The sequence below is a fragment of the Megalopta genalis genome, chromosome 11 (assembly GCF_051020955.1).
Source record: "Megalopta genalis isolate 19385.01 chromosome 11, iyMegGena1_principal, whole genome shotgun sequence".
Classification (NCBI taxonomy): Eukaryota; Metazoa; Arthropoda; class Insecta; order Hymenoptera; family Halictidae; genus Megalopta; species Megalopta genalis.
This window is the reverse complement of record NC_135023.1, coordinates 6,425,688-6,442,827: the sequence shown is the minus strand read 5'-3', so window position 1 is coordinate 6,442,827 and position 17,140 is coordinate 6,425,688. Positions and strand designations below refer to the sequence as shown.

General features: G+C 37.4%; 4 protein-coding genes and 1 long non-coding RNA gene across 9 annotated transcripts; 3 read left to right on the top strand and 2 right to left on the bottom strand.

The window, feature by feature from the left end:
• Positions 1 to 1,670: 1,670 nt before the first annotated feature.
• LOC117225927 (uncharacterized) lies at positions 1,671 to 3,508 on the top strand. The gene is made up of 3 exons (XR_013034382.1): positions 1,671 to 2,211; positions 3,108 to 3,243; positions 3,379 to 3,508. It is a non-coding gene; the product is annotated as an uncharacterized LOC117225927 (long non-coding RNA).
• On the top strand, positions 3,402 to 4,423 carry LOC117225926 (transcription factor MafK). The gene is made up of 2 exons (XM_033479778.2): positions 3,402 to 3,567; positions 3,800 to 4,423. The coding sequence occupies exons 1-2, from the start codon at positions 3,541 to 3,543 to the stop codon at positions 4,163 to 4,165; spliced, it is 393 nt and encodes a 130-aa protein (XP_033335669.2). The 5' UTR covers positions 3,402 to 3,540; the 3' UTR covers positions 4,166 to 4,423.
• Positions 4,372 to 5,785, bottom strand: LOC117228257 (tRNA (cytosine(38)-C(5))-methyltransferase-like). The gene is made up of 2 exons (XM_076525121.1): positions 5,644 to 5,785; positions 4,372 to 5,522 (listed from the first exon to the last, which is right to left on the bottom strand). The coding sequence occupies exons 1-2, from the start codon at positions 5,696 to 5,698 to the stop codon at positions 4,501 to 4,503; spliced, it is 1,077 nt and encodes a 358-aa protein (XP_076381236.1). The 5' UTR covers positions 5,699 to 5,785; the 3' UTR covers positions 4,372 to 4,500.
• Positions 5,786 to 6,309: 524 nt separating this feature from the next.
• On the top strand, positions 6,310 to 10,722 carry ema (C-type lectin domain containing ema). 5 transcript variants are annotated; one of them, XM_033479775.2, is made up of 14 exons: positions 6,310 to 6,445; positions 6,502 to 6,630; positions 6,710 to 6,843; positions 6,950 to 7,098; positions 7,357 to 7,586; positions 7,688 to 7,880; positions 7,948 to 8,592; positions 8,667 to 8,787; positions 8,866 to 9,020; positions 9,102 to 9,263; positions 9,366 to 9,504; positions 9,576 to 9,879; positions 9,949 to 10,082; positions 10,156 to 10,722. In XM_033479775.2, exons 1-14 carry the CDS (start codon positions 6,372 to 6,374, stop codon positions 10,581 to 10,583), a joined length of 2,997 nt encoding a protein of 998 aa, XP_033335666.2. In that variant the 5' UTR covers positions 6,310 to 6,371; the 3' UTR covers positions 10,584 to 10,722. The 5 variants fall into 5 exon arrangements, with proteins under 5 accessions (XP_033335666.2, XP_033335663.2, XP_033335665.2 ...); XM_033479772.2 differs by having other exon boundaries at positions 9,342 to 9,504; XM_033479774.2 differs by having other exon boundaries at positions 6,950 to 7,107.
• A 100-nt stretch (positions 10,723 to 10,822) lies between these two features.
• Positions 10,823 to 15,408, bottom strand: Hrs (Hepatocyte growth factor regulated tyrosine kinase substrate). The gene is made up of 10 exons (XM_033479776.2): positions 14,902 to 15,408; positions 14,740 to 14,824; positions 14,399 to 14,474; positions 14,129 to 14,317; positions 13,781 to 14,055; positions 13,465 to 13,717; positions 13,042 to 13,397; positions 12,648 to 12,961; positions 12,298 to 12,593; positions 10,823 to 12,182 (listed from the first exon to the last, which is right to left on the bottom strand). Exons 1-10 carry the CDS (start codon positions 14,933 to 14,935, stop codon positions 11,571 to 11,573), a joined length of 2,490 nt encoding a protein of 829 aa, XP_033335667.2. The 5' UTR covers positions 14,936 to 15,408; the 3' UTR covers positions 10,823 to 11,570.
• Positions 15,409 to 17,140: the final 1,732 nt, after the last annotated feature.

Sequence of the window (17,140 nt, the reverse complement as noted above, 5' to 3'; positions counted from 1 at the left end):
ACCGATAAAAGATCCAATGGAACCGTACAGCTAAATCTACACGAGTTCGCACTAAAATTATGAGATGTCCGAGGGACTTACTGGTAAGAATTATGAGAGGCCAATAATACCTCTCGCAGATTTTAAGAGACGGCGCATGATGAATCGGTCCTCGAAAATTATTATTCTATTTGTTTTAAGGAATCAAGAGCATTTAACAGCATTCGATAAAAATATATTTAACGAGCTTATAATCGGTCCTCCTAAAGTGCTAATCGATCGATGGCAAAGTTGTAATCGATGGTTCCGGGGACAGCTCGAGATCGCTATCCGTTTGGCCCGAGGATCAGCTTAATCCGTCTCGAAAGAAAGTGCTGCTATCGCGAGATAGTAGCAGCTCGGCGGTCTAAACAAATCCCGTTAATTAGGCCGGAATCTTCGAATCTGATCATCGTGATAGGATCAAAGGGCAAACATGCGAGCGGATCCACGCAACTTAGCCATCGCCTGACCACGATCAATTAATAAGGTTCCCCAGGCCGTATCGTTTAATTACAGCCTATTTACCTTGGCGAATCATCCTGGTAATTGAGTAAGGTCGGGTTTAATCGGTCTCGTGCGGCGTTTGTCGGGATTCTGCTGCAGAACATCCTTTCCCGTTGTCCAGTTTACGCAATTACCACAATTGTCCAGTCTACAATTGATGTGGATCAATCGATTAGCTTATTGCGAACGAGAAATCCCACTGATCACTGTTCTCGATCGTCCCCGATATTTAAGCCCGATCCGCTGGCGCTATATTTCACGATTTGCTGGGTCGATCTTCGATCGCGCAAAGTTCGACGCAGGATTTAATCACCGCGACGTTCATATCGCCGGAAGCTCGATCACCCGCGATCAACCAAATTCTCTTTGATCGTAACTTTCGGTTAATTCGGCCATACATATTGATACTCGAATCGCTGTGCGCTGCCATCGGCAGTCTAATTACGTCCGTAACACGCAAGATACGTTTATTTCACTATTTTTTGTTTGTACCGCGTACGCGTAACACCGCGCGCGACGATATTTTTAAATTCAGAACACTTCGAGAGGAAAGAGATTTCTCGGAAATGGAGTTCTGAAGGTGGCGAATGGTTCCGGCTGCTAAAAATTCTATGCATTTCCCGCGGAGCAAACACGCCCGACAACCGTGCAAACTTCCTGCATATTCTCGGAGAACATACCTAAACTAGGAGGAACTCGGGCCGCAGAATCCGCGTAGAGTTCGATTAAATCATTCGCAGCCGACAGGCAGTAAATTTTCCATTTACCGACGCACCGACGACTATGCATCACCCTCGCCTACCTGTTTGCTCACGCTTTGCCACGGGAGGGGAAATTGATTTCCAGCTGCAGAACACCGGACGGTGTCCTCTGGTTTTCCGGTTTCGCGTGAAGGACACGTTCGAGGGTAATATTCCGGCGACGGCGGACGAATCGCCGAGGGAACATCGGAAAAAAGGAAAGTCCGACGGAAAGTCGTCGAAGAACTTGCGGCTCGACGACGCGCTTCGACCGCAAGAGCAATTACTGATAGCCGAAGGAGCTCTCGAGAAATCATCGCATCCCGAATGTTTCTCGTTCTCGGATCTCGACGAGGATATGCGGTTGCTGGTGCCCGAGGCCAGAAAGGTATCGGTTTCCTGAGAGTCCGCTGTTTGTGGAAACATGAGAGCTTCCTCTGAGATAAGTAAAGTTCTTACTTCGATATTTCCACGCCGATGGAAATACATGAAAATGCCGCGCCGACGTTCACGATGCAATCTGAAAAAGGAATGCGAAACACGCTGTTTTTCCGCTCGGAAGATACCCGCGCGCATCCGTTTGCTTTTTAATATCTTCCTTCCGCTCGGTAGACCGCGGTTACTTGTCCAGAAAGTTTTTCAATTTGTTTCGATCGCTGGTAGATTTCAGTTTTTATTCGATCGATTTCAGCGTCGTGTTAAATCATTTTATCCTCGTCTGTAATTTATGGTCGCCGCTAAAAACTAACATTTCTGTGGAATTTTACGGCTTGAAAAATCGTTTTCGCAGATGGAGTTCGGTGTACGTTTCCAACGACCGAAAAACGAGCTCACGGACAAGGAAAAATCCGAAGAAAAGTCCGCGAAGAAAAAGAGGAAAGCTAAAGAATCGACGAAAAAGGAAGGCGGCGAGAAATTAAATTATTGCTACGTGGCTTTCGTGGAGGTAACCTTAGGGGGCTTGGTACACGTGCAAGACTTTGTAATCATATGCTCGGTGAAATAGAGATTTATGCTCCGATTCTGGGTTCCATTTCATTGTGCGGCTGGTCTTAATGAAACTCCGAGAATAATTTCCAGCTCCCCAAGGGCTGAATTCGCTTGATATTCGTCTCCGCAACGGGCTCGTTTCACAAATTGAACCTTAAAAACGACCTGGTAAACTTCGAGCACGCCGCCGCTGTCGATATCGAATTCTCCGACATTTTTTAAACAATCTAGTACGTTTCTAACGATGATAGTAATTCCTCAGCCACACCAAGTACCTCAAAAATTTCATAAATTCAAAGATTTATATTTAATGAAATTAGAATTCATTTCTAATAAATTGCCTTCCTTCTATTAAACTTCTTTATGATAATCGAATAAATTTGCAACGAACACAGTCTGGTGTTAGAGCTATGTTTTTACTTTTTTTTTTGCTGTGACTAACGTTAATTAACTAACGAAATACATAAATTATGTGAAAGACACGTAATCACAACGAAATTCATCCAAACGCTACTGCCGCGCCATCTGGTTTATTCGAAAACTATGCGCACTAAACTGTATTTCAACAAAACAGAATGTTTCGATACGATTCACATATAATTACCCTACTATACTGCTGTTGTCTCGAAAACGTTATTATTGTTATTAATAGAATGTTACATTTATCCTCGAATAAAATTAACCAAGCTTAATTTTGCTCAATAGACGAACGATTTAAATAATTAGCATTCGAATAATATTAGGGCGCCAGCTTTGTTGCTTGAGAATATGCGAATGCAATGCAATTTAATTATATATCATATTATACTCTAACAAATGTTTGTGTTGTATATATTAATATTTTATTTGCAGATCAAGCCTTCAAAATCCTTATAAGATGTAAACAAAAGATTCACAATCAAAGAACAAGCGAGAAACTCAGAACATGGCCCTCTATGAAGTGATGCTTCAATTAAAACCTGGAAATAGCCTCGCCACGTAAACCAGAGTATCTATGACTCAAACATTTAATTGAATTATTCAAAATTAAATGCATAATAGGCATTGAATACTTTTTGTCGTTACTGATTACAAAATTGATTCGTACAAAATGATTACGAGAGGAATATGTTCATGTTTTTAGAGAGATACCTATCGTGTTGTAAAACGAATGACGAATTGACCTGTACGAGAGCGTACAATGACTAAGCAAATTTTTCCTGAAAGCGTAAAAGCTAGCGGAAAATCGAAGCCTCGGTGGCTGCTCGATGTTGGAACTTGAGAAATTTCATCATTTGGGAAACCTATGGATGGAAAGCGTTCTATAAAAATGGTATGTTGCAATACCATCGCATACATTGTCGTCTCCTATGTTTCCTTTATGTTTTACGTATCTATTCGAAATACACAACTATGACACGCAGGAAATTAAACTTACATTAATTCCCCTTTTTTACTACCTTCCATGAGCGTTATTTCCTTCTTAATAAAGTTTTTTCTAGTAGTGGCACCAGCATCTCTTATATAACCATGTAAATTAGGACAATCTCTATTTATCTGTATAGGATCCTCTTTCACCTGGCCCCTGTTTAGACATTAGTGACGATGAACTGGTGACTATATCAGTCAGAGATTTGAATAGGCAACTTAAATTACGTGGTTTATCAAGAGAAGAAATAATACGTATGAAACAACGTAGACGTACGTTGAAGAACAGAGGATATGCAGCCAGTTGCCGCATTAAGAGAATTGAACAGAAGGATGAGTTAGAGTCAGAGAAGTCACAGGAATACCGGGATATGGAAACTATGCAAGATGACAATAACCGCATGAGAGAGGAAGTAGAGTCTTGGCACTCAAAATACCAAGCATTGAAGAAATTTGCAGCAGAGAAGAAGATTCACATTCCACCAGAATTGGAAACTATTTAAAATAGATCACAATGCTTGATGCACTGGGAAGTGACAGAAGTATTGAATAATTAATAAATCTATATGAAATTTACATAATGTTAAAGAGTTGTACCTTGAAGCAGTTGAAATGCAGATAAATATTATAGTGCACTTGTGCATTATATTAATTATAAACTGATTTAAGATGCTGAAAAAACTATAACTAATATGTAAAATCATATATCTATGTATGGATCGGTTTTATTTGTATTAAAAATCGAATGTTTTTACATAGAATATGTAATTGAATCTGTCATTTTCTCACCAGTATTTTCTATATTTATAGAAAAATATTGTACTTCTGTAGTATAGATTTATACAAATTGCTTTTCAGTATGCAATAAGAATATTAATCTGCTAACTACATATATATTAATTGAATTACCTAGTAGTCTGTATTTTTGTTTTTTTGTGATGTGATCAGGAAATGTAAAATCTTCTGGGAAACACATTAGTCTGCAGATTTCCCTAGGTGTAAAATATCTCAACTTCAATTTTTCTAGTATCTCTAATGCTTCTAACGTTTCGCGACCGTATTTACTCGCTGCTAAATATGCTTCTTTAATCACTTCTTCCGAGTATGGACAATACACAGATCCTGTACCTTCTGCATAATGGCCATAAGCTTTTGTAAAACAGCAGGAACCACTACTTTCAGAGGTTCTTAAATCTAACACCCAAGCTCTCTTTTGCAATAATTTACTTGGTACCAGGTACTGTACATCCTCAACATTTTCTAAAATTTTATCTAACATGTAACAATCCTTATTACTCTCCATATCTTGAATACATCTTTCTCCTAAGAATTTATACTTCCTCCTTGTTAAAGTTTTTAAAATATCCTCTGGTAGATCAAAATTTAATGTAGCATTATCAAAACAAAATTTGAGATTCTTTTTCTTGGCTAACAGGTAATATCTGTGTCTACTATTTGGAATACCAAGCTGACAAGGGCTTAAAATCAGTTCTCTGTAATAAAACTCGGAATTATTCAGACATTTTAGTACTGCATTTCTCATTTCAGACTTCTCAAATCCCTTTACATTCTCTAGCAAAATATATTTTAATGTTTTTATTTTTGGTACGAGTTCAAGTACATAGAGTAATGAAGAAGACCTATTATCGGATACATCTTTTTGGAGGCCTATCCTTGTATATGGTTGACAAGGAGGACTCATTAATATAGTGTCTATATGCAGACTATTTATTTCATCTGCAGTAATTGACTGAATATTGCGATTCATGAGACAAACATGTGGAAAATTGTGTTTGTACACATCGTTTGCAACAGTGTTTATATCAATTGCTGCAACACAGTCCCCATTAACACCACTTTCTGGAAATACAAATAATTATTTTATATTTATTTATATCTAATGGAGAAACCACATTGACTAATGTAGGTTAGGTGTTTCTAAACAATATATGTCTGTACAGGTAATAACAGAGTGTCTTACCTTGAAACGCGTAATGCATTCCCCCGATACCACTATATAATTCTAGCACTCTCATGATTAATGATTCATTTGAAATTTCTTAATTATAGATATTCTGGCACGTATGTTGTTAATTGTCAATAAACTCATCTGCTCTAGTATCGACGTGTTTTCATCGTTCTTTGACAACTTTGTTTCATACGTATTGGTAGGTACAATCTAAATAAATTTTGATTCGCAAAAAGGGAAATACACTTTGATTCATATTTAACGCACTTTCGTACACGAAATCTATAGAAATAATAACGGCAACTGACAACGAAGTAACCTAACATGTGATTCCATAGTCCGTTCAGTAATGGAGGCTGGGCTACGTTTTGCGTCGCGCAAAATTCTACGTGTGTGATCTAACATTACCTCGAAAAACTGTTTATGGTACGAGAAAAAAATGTATAAGAAAAGTAAGTGTAAATTTGCAAGTAACAGAGTAATTAGTTATTAAAACAATGATAAGAATGCTCAATGCGAAAACAAGAAGTCTAACCTGAACAATGTGTTGACTTTTGGCTCTATTTTGATAATTGTTTCGACGTTTACGAAGATTTCAATGCGCAAGGATTCGCATGAAAAAACCCCTGTGATCCTAATCGTATTAACAAAGATTGATACTCTTCCTTAGCGATAAAAGATAGCGAAAAATGAATTTATCGCAGGCCACCACCCAAATGCGATCGCAATACAATTAAAAAATGTTTCGAAGCCGAAGCTGGTTTGGAGGAGGGCTCTGGAAGCCCAAGAATCCACACTCTTTGGAGCACCTCAAGTATGTATACATGTTACAATATCTGCGTTTTATGCTTATTATCTTGTTGTCCATAGGTATTTGTACAATGTCCTATCAAGGAATCAGACTGTGTCTGAGAATAATAGAGGATTATTGGTAGAGATTCTCCGTTCTATAGCTGAAATTTTAATATGGGGTGACCAAAATGATAGTAGTGTATTCGAGTAAGTATAATTAATGAGAGCATTCACTCAACATCAATTTTTTTGTATTACAATTAATAGTCTTATTTCCTATCCCCAGTTTCTTTTTGGAGAAAAACATGCTTTCATTCTTTTTACGAATTATGAAACAAAAATGTGGAAGCTATGTATGTGTTCAATTGCTACAGACACTGAATATATTGTTTGAAAATATACGTAATGAGACTTCCTTATGTAAGTTCTTGAAAGAATTATTTCTTGTACATATTGATAGATAAGCTTAGTCGAGACCTTCTGAATTTGGAGTATTCGAATGCTAAGGTATTCCTTTCTGTTTTAGATTACTTGCTCAGTAATAATCATGTAAACAGTATAATAGTGCACAAATTTGACTTCAGTGATGAAGAGGTGATGGCATACTACATCAGTTTTTTAAAGACCTTGAGCTTGAAGTTGAATGCTCATACTATTCATTTCTTTTATAATGAGGTAAACGAGGTACACGTGATAATTCTCTGTGTCTATTTTTTCACTGTAGCTAATCTCATGTCCATTGATTTTAATAGTGGCTGCCTGAGATATATATATTTATTCTTTTGATCTAACATTAAAAGCTTTATATATGCCTATAGTGTTTAATCAGTTAATATTATCTCCATTATTGTGATCATTGATTCATCTTCATTTTTTAAGTTGCACTAAACACGTATAAAAAAAGGATATTGTTTAATTTGATTTTTTTATCAGCACACCAATGATTTTCCATTGTATACGGAGGCAATCAAATTTTTTAACCACTCAGAAGGTATGGTTCGTATAGCGGTGCGAACCCTAACTTTAAATGTCTATCGTGTAGAGGATGCCTCCATGCTCGTGTTTATAAGAGACCGCACTGCTGCACCTTATTTCAGTAATCTTGTATGGTTTATTGGCGATCACATTATAGAGCTTGACACCTGTGTCAGAAACGATGCCGAGTAAGTGAGATAAAAGTTATTAATGAAATGTAAATAGCTCTGTTGAAGAGAGACTTCTTTACATATACGCACGTATATACATAACTTCATATATGTTTCAGTCATCAAAGTCAAAACAGATTATCGGATTTGGTAGCTGAGCATTTAGATCATTTGCATTACTTAAACGATATTCTTTGTTTAAATATACCCGACTTGAATAAAGTCTTGTCTGAACACTTGCTTCACAAATTATTGGTTCCGTTGTACGTTTACTCGCTTACAAAACATAAGAATCTTTTGTGCCAAAATCAGGTACGTTTCTGATAACCATTATATAATGACCATGTCCAAAGAAATAACTTTTCCTTTTTATTAATAGGATGAGAGAAAACATGTAAGCATTGTAGTAGCACTGTTTCTACTTTCTCAAGTGTTTCTTATAATCTCCCATGGCCCTCTTGTACATACTTTAGCAGCAGTAATATTGCTGTCAGACTTAGAAACTATTCAAACAGGTGCAAGCAAAGTGCTCGAAATGTACGGTGATATTACGTCTATTAAGTCAATTGGTTTTTCACCTCCAAAAGAAAGTTTAGAAAAGTCTCTAGAAAATTTGAGCGAATCCTTAAATGTGTCCGACGATCTTTGCGAAGAGGGATGCGTTGTAGAAGAAGGAGGAGATGATAGTATGGTCAACAGGATATTAGACACCAATTATCCTAGTACATCGTTTGATACTACTTCAATAAGTGATACACCTGTACTAATGAGTCCAGAACAACTAGACATTAGCATTCCACATGATAATCTAGAAGACATCAGATATTTAAATGTAACTGATGAAGAGAAAGAACAGAGACTTGCACTGGAAAGCCCCTTGATACCCGAAACGCAAAGGAATCTAAACGAATCTCTGTCAAATAAGCTATTTCTAGAAACTATCTTGAACTCGTTGTTTTGCACGGAAAATGATTACGCTGCCCTGTTTGCGTTATGTTTGCTTTATGCTCTAGCTAACAATCAGGTAAGAGAATGACTCTAATAAGACTATATATTGATAAGACGATGCAATTAATTTAACAAAAAAATTTTTTTTAGGGCATTGACCGTAAAACTTTGGATCCAATTTTAAGCAGTTCACAAGGCTCTACGACGAGCTTCTATAATGAAATTTTAATAGATAGACTAATTCATATTATAACGTTAAGTTGTCAAACAAGTGAGTTCATTTCCAGAGTAAACTTTTTTAATTTTCCAAGATGTAATATTCATGAATAATGTTTTTGGTGTGTTATAGGTGTGAAAGTGAGACTTGTTACGCTGGAATTGGCGATTAAGTTGTTAATGCAATTAGTAATGTCGGATGGACAAACAGTGTTAAAAGACTCGCATTTGGCGGCTATCGAAACGGCCAAAGAGCAGAGTACTGCGTTGTTAAAAAATTTTTATAGGGTACGTTGCAACAGTTATCTATCTAATTACAAAATTAATTGCGACACAAATCCAAAGACATATGATTTATGATATTTATAGAGCGAAGACATATTCCTAGACATGTTTGAGGATGAATATAGTGAAATTCAAAAGCGACCCTTGAACGTTGAATGGTTGATGATGGACAGTAACATTTTATTACCACCGACAGGTACTCCGATGACTGGTATTGAATTTACCAAAAGATTACCGTGTGGCGAAGTGAGTGTAATCATTAGAAATATTTTCATTTGTCAAATATGTTCTGTATAGAATATAAGTCGTTAAATATATTGATAGAAAATCAAATTATCATTTAAACAGGTGGAGAGAGCTCGTCGCGCTATAAGAGTATTTTTTTTAATAAGAGAATTATCCTTAGCTATTAACATGGAAGTGGAAACGCAGTTGCCCTTAACAAACCCGGTCAATTGTGTTCAAGTGGATAATGTTCTTGACTTAAGTAAACATTATTCTTTTCCTATCGCGTACATAGTATTTTTAAATGTTACTTCTACTTTGATTTATTCACAGATAATAGCGATTTGATCGCCTGTACGGTTGTGTGGAAAGACGGTCAGAAAATTCGACGTTTTCTAGTCATACATATTGTGCAATTAATCCTCGTAGAACCAGACACTAGCAAATTAGGCTGGGGAGTGGCACGATTAGTGGGCTTTTTACAAGACATTGAGGTAGCAGGTGACAAAGACGATTCTAGATGTTTACACTTAACGATTTACAAACCTTCGAGTAGTTCGACCGGCAATCGTGTTCCTTTGCTATCAACAAAATTTATCTTCGACGATCACATTAGATGTATGGCTGCTAAACAAAGGTATATCTTCACTCTAAATATACATGCATCAGTTCATAGCATGGACTTCATTCATTCTTTGACTTTAAGGCTAACGAAAGGTCGGATAAAGGCACGGCAAAAGAAGATGAGTCAGATCGCGAGACTGTTAGACATTCCCACAAGTACACCCCATTCATCAACACCACCGCCAAATTATGCTCTACGGGGTATGCGACATGAACGTATGTTACAGGAAAACTGCTATTAGCTCATATCATTTAAATGAAAAAGACTGATATGATTACTTAATCTTAGGTTTAGTAGGACGTGGACAAAGACAGAAGGAACCGCGACCAATGTTTATAGTAAACAGAGTGCCCGGATTCGCGGCACAAATGCGCAGAGAAAACAATGCAGCACCTTCATCAGTTCCCAGGCGCAGTGATAACTCAAATGAGAAAAGCCAAGAGAACGGTTTGCGATCTCGAGATAATTCACCGAAAATGCCGAGGCCGCGAAGCGAAGAGATCCCTCTGGAGGATATGCGTCTACGGAAAGCAGCTCTAACATCTGCTGCATTGAGTATATCAAATATGTGTCAGGAGAAGAAGGATGGTCAAATCTCTGCGTGTTCAACAAATGGCGAACCCTCGACTGTGATCAGAAAACATTCGGAAGAGACATCGTTTACTTGCCCGAAGGAAACGAAACCGCGTAAGAAGGGTCAAGTGGAGACAGTATGATTGTGAGATAGAAAGAAAGCATACAGATTGAATTGATTTTTTTTTAAAGGATATAAGAAAGACGTGGGAATGTATTTGCGATCTTGAATTAATGGAAGAAATCTTTGATCTATGTAATAAAAAGGTTTTACTACAGGTACTTTCTAAATGATGACTTGAAAGACATCCCATGCTTCATCGTTTTTTCAATAGAATAGAGAATAAATTGGAGTTAATCTTGTAAAAAAAAACACACGGTATTATGATTTCAGTAAAAGGTCAATCACTGGCGAAACTATTTATCTTCAGTTCCTTTCTATTGCATAACGATAACATATAAGTATTTGTATATACATTTTTATTCAACACATCATGTGTTATTAGATAGTTCGTTTTCGCTGTATAAATAGTACAATTTTCCACTAGCAACTTTCCAATCAAGTCTTGTATTTGAAATTTCTAGAACTCAAAACATATACTGAAGACAAAAAATCTTTCTTTCACAATATCAGGTATTCGAATTCTGAGAATCGAACAATTCTCTACTGTATTCAGGAATATTTATTTTTAAATTAATATTGTAGTTCGAGGAAATGTTAATGCTTATCAGAAAATTGCACATAAAATTTACTAAATAAATGTTTATGTTATATATTATTAATACAATTATCTTTCTGCTAATGAATCATGTCAAATAAAGGGTATTTGTTAACTGTTTGTAGGCTGATAAGTTGGTACTATTAGTACGGACAAGTAATTTATCATTTAAAAATAAAAAAAGAATGTCTCCATTTATAATCACGTGTTTCATGTGGAAAATATCCCTGTCGTTTAACAAAATTTCTAATCTGAAGCGGTCAGTTGCATTTCATTCCTAACATAATGAAAATAAACACTTGTTTCAAGTATTAAAATCGTTGACGCCAATTTAAAATAAAAATTTATGTTAAATTGGAGGTTTATCTTAAATGCATTTCTAATTATCGATATATATCTACCCAAGTCTCTTCAATCAAAGGAAATTAACTCCGCTGTTTCAGGTTTCGGGTCTTCTTTCACTTGCGCGGTTTCATTTGATGTAGGTGGCATCGGTTTTGGTGGTTGATATGGCAATTGTTGCCCTTGAGAAACCGGATTTGGTGGCATGCCTTGAGGCATGACAGGTAAATTAGGTCCTTGCGGACCTTGCATCGCCTGATTCGATGTTAGGATTGGTCCAGGTACAGTTCCCGGCGGCATTTGAATAGGACCTGTTTCTTGAGCCGAGATAGAAGGGTTGGCAACGTGAGAAGGCATGGAAGATCCTTGAGGTCCTGGTTGCTGAGGGCCCACTTGAGGCGGAAGACCAACCACTTGACCCGGTGGACCATGCGTTCCAGGTCCCATTTGTGTGGGAGGAGGAGCCATGTGGCTTTGAGGAGGTCCCTGAGGTATAACCATTTGACTTGGTGGTCCTGATTGCGCGATCGGTGGAGGACCCTGTTGCGGTGGCATATGCCCTGGTGCAGATTGTTGCATATGCCCTGGCGGTCCTGGTGGTCCTGGCTGAGCAGGAGGTGGTCCCATTGGATGTCCACCTGCCTGTTGTAGTTGCGGTATGGGATTTGTCATTTGAGGCATCTTCGAAAGAGACGTACAAAAAGATTGATTAAGTAAAACATAGAAGAATATTTAATACATGCTAAATTATCTCAGTGATAAGAAATAAATGTAAGAAAGTTTAAATTATACACACCATGCCAGGACCGGAAACAGTAACTCGACCCAAGGCTTCATGCCCCTGTACAGAAGGATCATTCGGTTGCTGTTCTTGATTAGCTATTGGTCCCATCATGTGGGCTGGCATTGTGTTCATTGGAGGCATATTGTAACCTTGCATTGGGTATTGTTTCACAGTAGGTTGTCCGTATATATATCCTTGATTGGTTGGCGACATGGGATTGTAATTGGTTCCGGGACCTTGATACTGAACATGGCGAACGGGTGAACCTTGAGACGGCCCCATGTAACCCGGAACAGCTTGATAACCACCTAAAGTTGATGTGATAAAATAAAGAGCAGCTGGAAATACTTCGATCAACTTACCCATTATGTACTGCTGCTTTTGCTGTTCTTGTCTCATTTGCATTTCTCTCTCCTGCTCTTGAATTTTCTGCAGAGCCAATTGCCGCTGATACTGCAGATATTCTTGTTTCTTCTTCCTCATAATGGCTAACTTTTGAGCCATCAGCATTTGTCGCTGTCTTTCAGCTTCTTCCGCTTGTCTTCTCAATTTTTCTTTATGCTCATCCCGCAAAGCATCCAATGCAGCCCTAGCGTCCTTCATTTGCGTCAGTTTATCCTGAAGTCCTTCATAATATACTCTGCTATCGTCTTGTTCTTGGATATATCTCAATAATCTGTAGAGATTTAAACATTCAAATTGAGTTTCAGTTCGTTAATAATTTGACATAAATTTAGCATGTATTTCAAGACGAACCTTGAATGCATAGCAGTGATATTTAAAAACAAAGTTTGAACAGAACTATCGTTAGCAATCGATCTGCCTCGAGATGAATTACTCTTCATCCTATTGACAAATATTTCTACTTGTGATCGCAAAGCACTGACGAATTCCTCCATTTGGCTATCAACTTCTCCGTTTTGTTGCTTCGCGATCACAATTTTCTGTGGCATTGGACTACTGATATTTGGAGCAGACGGACTCGTAACATCCACCCGAGAGACGTGCTCTTCTATCGCTGTTTGTCTTTGTTCCCAATATTTTCGATTCAAATATTTAGCGAGCTCGGGATCGATGTCTTCTTCCTCTTGCAATTTCGATGGACTTGGGCCCTGAAAAGTAGAAGCTAGTATAATTCTTTGTTGGAGCTTCTGCCAAGTGACTAATTAAAACACTAACGGGTGACGGTGGTGGAGAATACGTTGTCCTATTTATAGTATTTGCATTCGTTTTTATTGTATTAGTCGTTCGTTTCTTTTCTTTCTCCTTGAGTTCCGCTTCACTTTGACTTAAGGCAATAGCAAGATTCAGTTCTTCTTCCTCCTGAAGCTCTGCTGCTGTTTTTTTAGGAGGCACCTGTTGTTGCTGAGCCAAGGAACTGTTTAGATACTCAGCAGGTAAATCAGCTTCTTTGATTTGCACCGAGGTTGGTCTACAAAAATATATTGGAAGAATTAGGAATAACAACAGGAAATTAAAAGACATTTGTGCTTACTTGTTCACTTGTTCATAGCAAGCTTCGCAAACTCGAACTTCTTTTTCAATTCCAAACTTGGGCAATGTCGATGCTTTGCTCGAACATTGATCACAAAATACTTGACCACATGCTCTACAGTGATGTTTTCTCAGTATCAAACCGAAAGAGACTCTACAGCGGTGACAGACGTTAGCATCAGCCCACACTGGTGCAGTATCAGCAATGAACATTGCATCGCTCTCTTTCAAAGCAGGAAATTTATATCCTTCAGCTTTCATAATATTAAGTGTATCCTGTAATATTATTGGTAATATTTAACTTTGTGATATTAACGAGTTTTATATGTAACAGGACATACAAACATACTTGTACTGCTCTAAACTTGGGGCTATTACGAAATGCATGTGCCCAGGCTTGAATCAATTCTAAAGTCTTCATCTTAACATTATCATGAGTTGTTGTTTTTACTAGTTCTTTAAGTTGTTCCATATATTGTTTTGTACCGACTTCGTCATGAATTAATGTACCACAATTTTTAACACAAGATTCTAGGACCTGCATTTTAAAGAAGCATTTAAGATTTTATCATTCAATTAATAATCTTTTTATTAAAATAATTAGCTTAGTATTTCTCACCAATAGAGCATACAAAGCTACGTGCGGATTATCATTTGTCATTTTCTTCTTGATTGCTGCAAGTGCTGCCTTAGGTCTACGTACATACAAAACACAGCATTTCACTTTCTTACATAGAGGTACCAAATAATTAATCATAGAAGATCATTTGTTACTTATTTTAATAAAATAGACAAGAGGAAAAGAGGAGAAATGTTAATGAATTTTAGTAACATTTTGCCGAAAATACAAATCAAGTGCGAAATTAATGTAACGTTAGTTATTGCTGGATAAAACAACTTTTTTGTCGTAAATAGAAATTAAATAGGTTAACTGTAAATTAGATGACATTTTACACTCACTGTATATCGCCCTGGCGAATTAAATCACATATTTGTAAAATTGGGACCCAGTCAGGCTCGAGCTGTAAATAACTCGTCGCTTTATCTGCAAAATGTTGATTAAAATCATGAATCTGGAAAGTCGGACATTTTGTTGGGTTGACATTGTTAATAAAAACGTACCTAGTAATTTGTCAAAGTTAGAACTACGAAACATTTTGTTGCACCGGGAACAATTTATAATCGTAGTATTTATAATCGCTCTCTTTGTTCAGGTCTTTTGCAATTATCTGGACAATTAACTTGCAAAACGAAGTCTGACAACCACCTATACCGTCGATGGCACTGCTATACTGACATATAGCAAAATATGAGTCACGTCTCACGTCGTAAACGGTTAAAATGGTTATCCACCGCAGTCCGACAATCCAATAGTCAATGACTAATATGTATTGTACTTTTTTCTTATTGATTCCTATTCTACGATGTACACAAAAAATTTTAGACAGACGAGGAATAAATTCAAATTTTCAGTGTTGTCAGATCGTTTGTTGTATTCTCCTGGATCAATATTGCGAATTAACAATTGTCATCAGTAATGTATAGAACATCGCTTTATTGGCAATTAAAGAATTCATTTAAATTAATTATTATTGATGTTAAAATAGTCGACGGGCTTTAATGTTTGTACTCGATTCAAAATAAGACGCGCAATAAATTAATAAAAGGATTATTCAGGCACCAATCGAATCGATATCACTGAAATTTCTAAAAATACAATAATTTTTCGATCTTATAGCACGAAATCGACGCATGGAGTAATAAGAAAAAGCATTTTAATAAAAATCAATTCAGGAGGTATTTCAGTTCTTCTCTGTTTTCAAGTTTCCCACTTTCTCAAGAAGATGGCACCACCAACCACGTTCAGTGTCCATTTTCATTTTTGAATTTAATAATTATTTCTTGTGCTATTTCTAGTCATGTTATTTTAATATTCTTATGTGACTACTAATGAAACAATTTATCATAAAAAACCGGATTATTAATATTTTAATTTTTTTACGAACAGCTTAAAGGATTGCTTCTCATTGGATTCTTTTGAAATTAATTTGCAGTAATTAATAATCTGTAAAATTCACAGTTTAAGGAGTTCGGGTTTTAAAAAGGACAAAAACACAGCGCGTTGAGAATCTTACCGTTTATTTATATCAGTTCGTAAAGAGATCTAATACAAACGCACTCGGTACTCATGCACAATTCGACAATTATACTGTATAATAATCTACTCTAAATTACGTGGAATCCGTCGAACTTCCTTATTTTCGACATTTAAGTATCTAGCACCGACGTCGTCTCGCAATCTCGACGTTGCGGAGCGACGTTAAGAAATTCCAGGGGAACCGGGAGTTCCAGGAGTACCAGGAGTGCCAGGAGTGCCAGGGGAACCAGGGGAACCAGGAGAACCAGGAGTACCAGGATTACCAGGACTACCAGGACTACCAGGACTACCAGGACTACCAGGACTGCCAGGACTGCCAGGACTACCAGGACTGCCATGGCAGTTACAGATGAGATTTCCTGCTTCCATCAGCTCCGGCAATTACTGGAGCGTAATTACTTATAATTACAGATAAGAAATCGGGGAGGGTGAATTAATGAATTCACAGCCGACTGGCATTATCGCGACTAATTAATGTCCGTTCCCGTATCCGTGTATTAAATCTTTTGGCGGCCAGTGCTCCACGAGTTTACACGATCGCGATTAAAATCGGCCGTGGCGCATTACGGAACTTGGAATTAAACTGGCGCGTGTTATCATTTCTATGTTTGGGATTACACTCCCCCTCTGTAATTGGTCGACGGTAATTCGGGACGTTCGATGATACCTATAACACAATTTATCTGGCCAGGCGTCCAATAACCATTGATTACACGTCGGCTATTAACCATTCTATGATTTATTCGCGGTCGCGGGTTCATCCGGGCGATGTTAATTAAAATGCTGCGGAATTGGCGTATTACTGCCAGAACGATTCTGTAATTGCAATCGGTGCAACTTCTCCGAGGGAGAAAATTACGTTACAATTTATCTCCGGCTGCTCGAACTTGCAAACGTGTAAATCGATTTATAAATAGATACCCTTTGTCGTGAACTGGTCCGAATTGTTTAGCGCTGCGTCGATGATTGTACTCGGTGATTTTTTAATTTTGAAGATCGTAGATTTCTAACTTCTCCCCCCGTAGATGAATTTATCTTTTGAAGGTACTTGGTGGTTCCTTCTCTAGCGTCTCGACAGTTCCAACAGCCGATACTTTTATCTCGATTGGTATTGCCGGGTCTCGTAATTGGCTTTTCGAGGGATCGATTATGCGAATTGTTCGACGAATGTGAGAAATCGGTCCTGGGAACTTACGGATATTT

Excerpts from the sequence above, each read along its gene's own strand:
- LOC117225926 (XM_033479778.2), top strand. The coding sequence starts at position 3,541 with ATGGATGGAAAGCGTTCTATAAAAATG. Across the intron at positions 3,568-3,799 it reads GAAAGCGTTCTATAAAAATG|GATCCTCTTTCACCTGGCCC; the intron begins GTATGTTGCAAT and ends TTATCTGTATAG.
- LOC117228257 (XM_076525121.1), bottom strand. The coding sequence starts at position 5,698 with ATGAGAGTGCTAGAATTATATAGTGGTATCGGGGGAATGCATTACGCG. Across the intron at positions 5,523-5,643 it reads AATGCATTACGCGTTTCAAG|AAAGTGGTGTTAATGGGGAC; the intron begins GTAAGACACTCT and ends TTGTATTTCCAG.
- ema (XM_033479771.2), top strand. The coding sequence starts at position 6,372 with ATGTTTCGAAGCCGAAGCTGGTTTGGAGGAGGGCTCTGGAAGCCCAAG. Across the intron at positions 6,844-6,949 it reads ACGTAATGAGACTTCCTTAT|ATTACTTGCTCAGTAATAAT; the intron begins GTAAGTTCTTGA and ends TTTCTGTTTTAG. Across the intron at positions 9,264-9,341 it reads AAAGATTACCGTGTGGCGAA|AAAATCAAATTATCATTTAA; the intron begins GTGAGTGTAATC and ends ATATATTGATAG.
- Hrs (XM_033479776.2), bottom strand. The coding sequence starts at position 14,935 with ATGTTTCGTAGTTCTAACTTTGACAAATTACTAG. Across the intron at positions 12,594-12,647 it reads AAAGCAGCAGTACATAATGG|GTGGTTATCAAGCTGTTCCG; the intron begins GTAAGTTGATCG and ends CATCAACTTTAG. Across the intron at positions 12,183-12,297 it reads CTGTTTCCGGTCCTGGCATG|ATGCCTCAAATGACAAATCC; the intron begins GTGTGTATAATT and ends TCTCTTTCGAAG.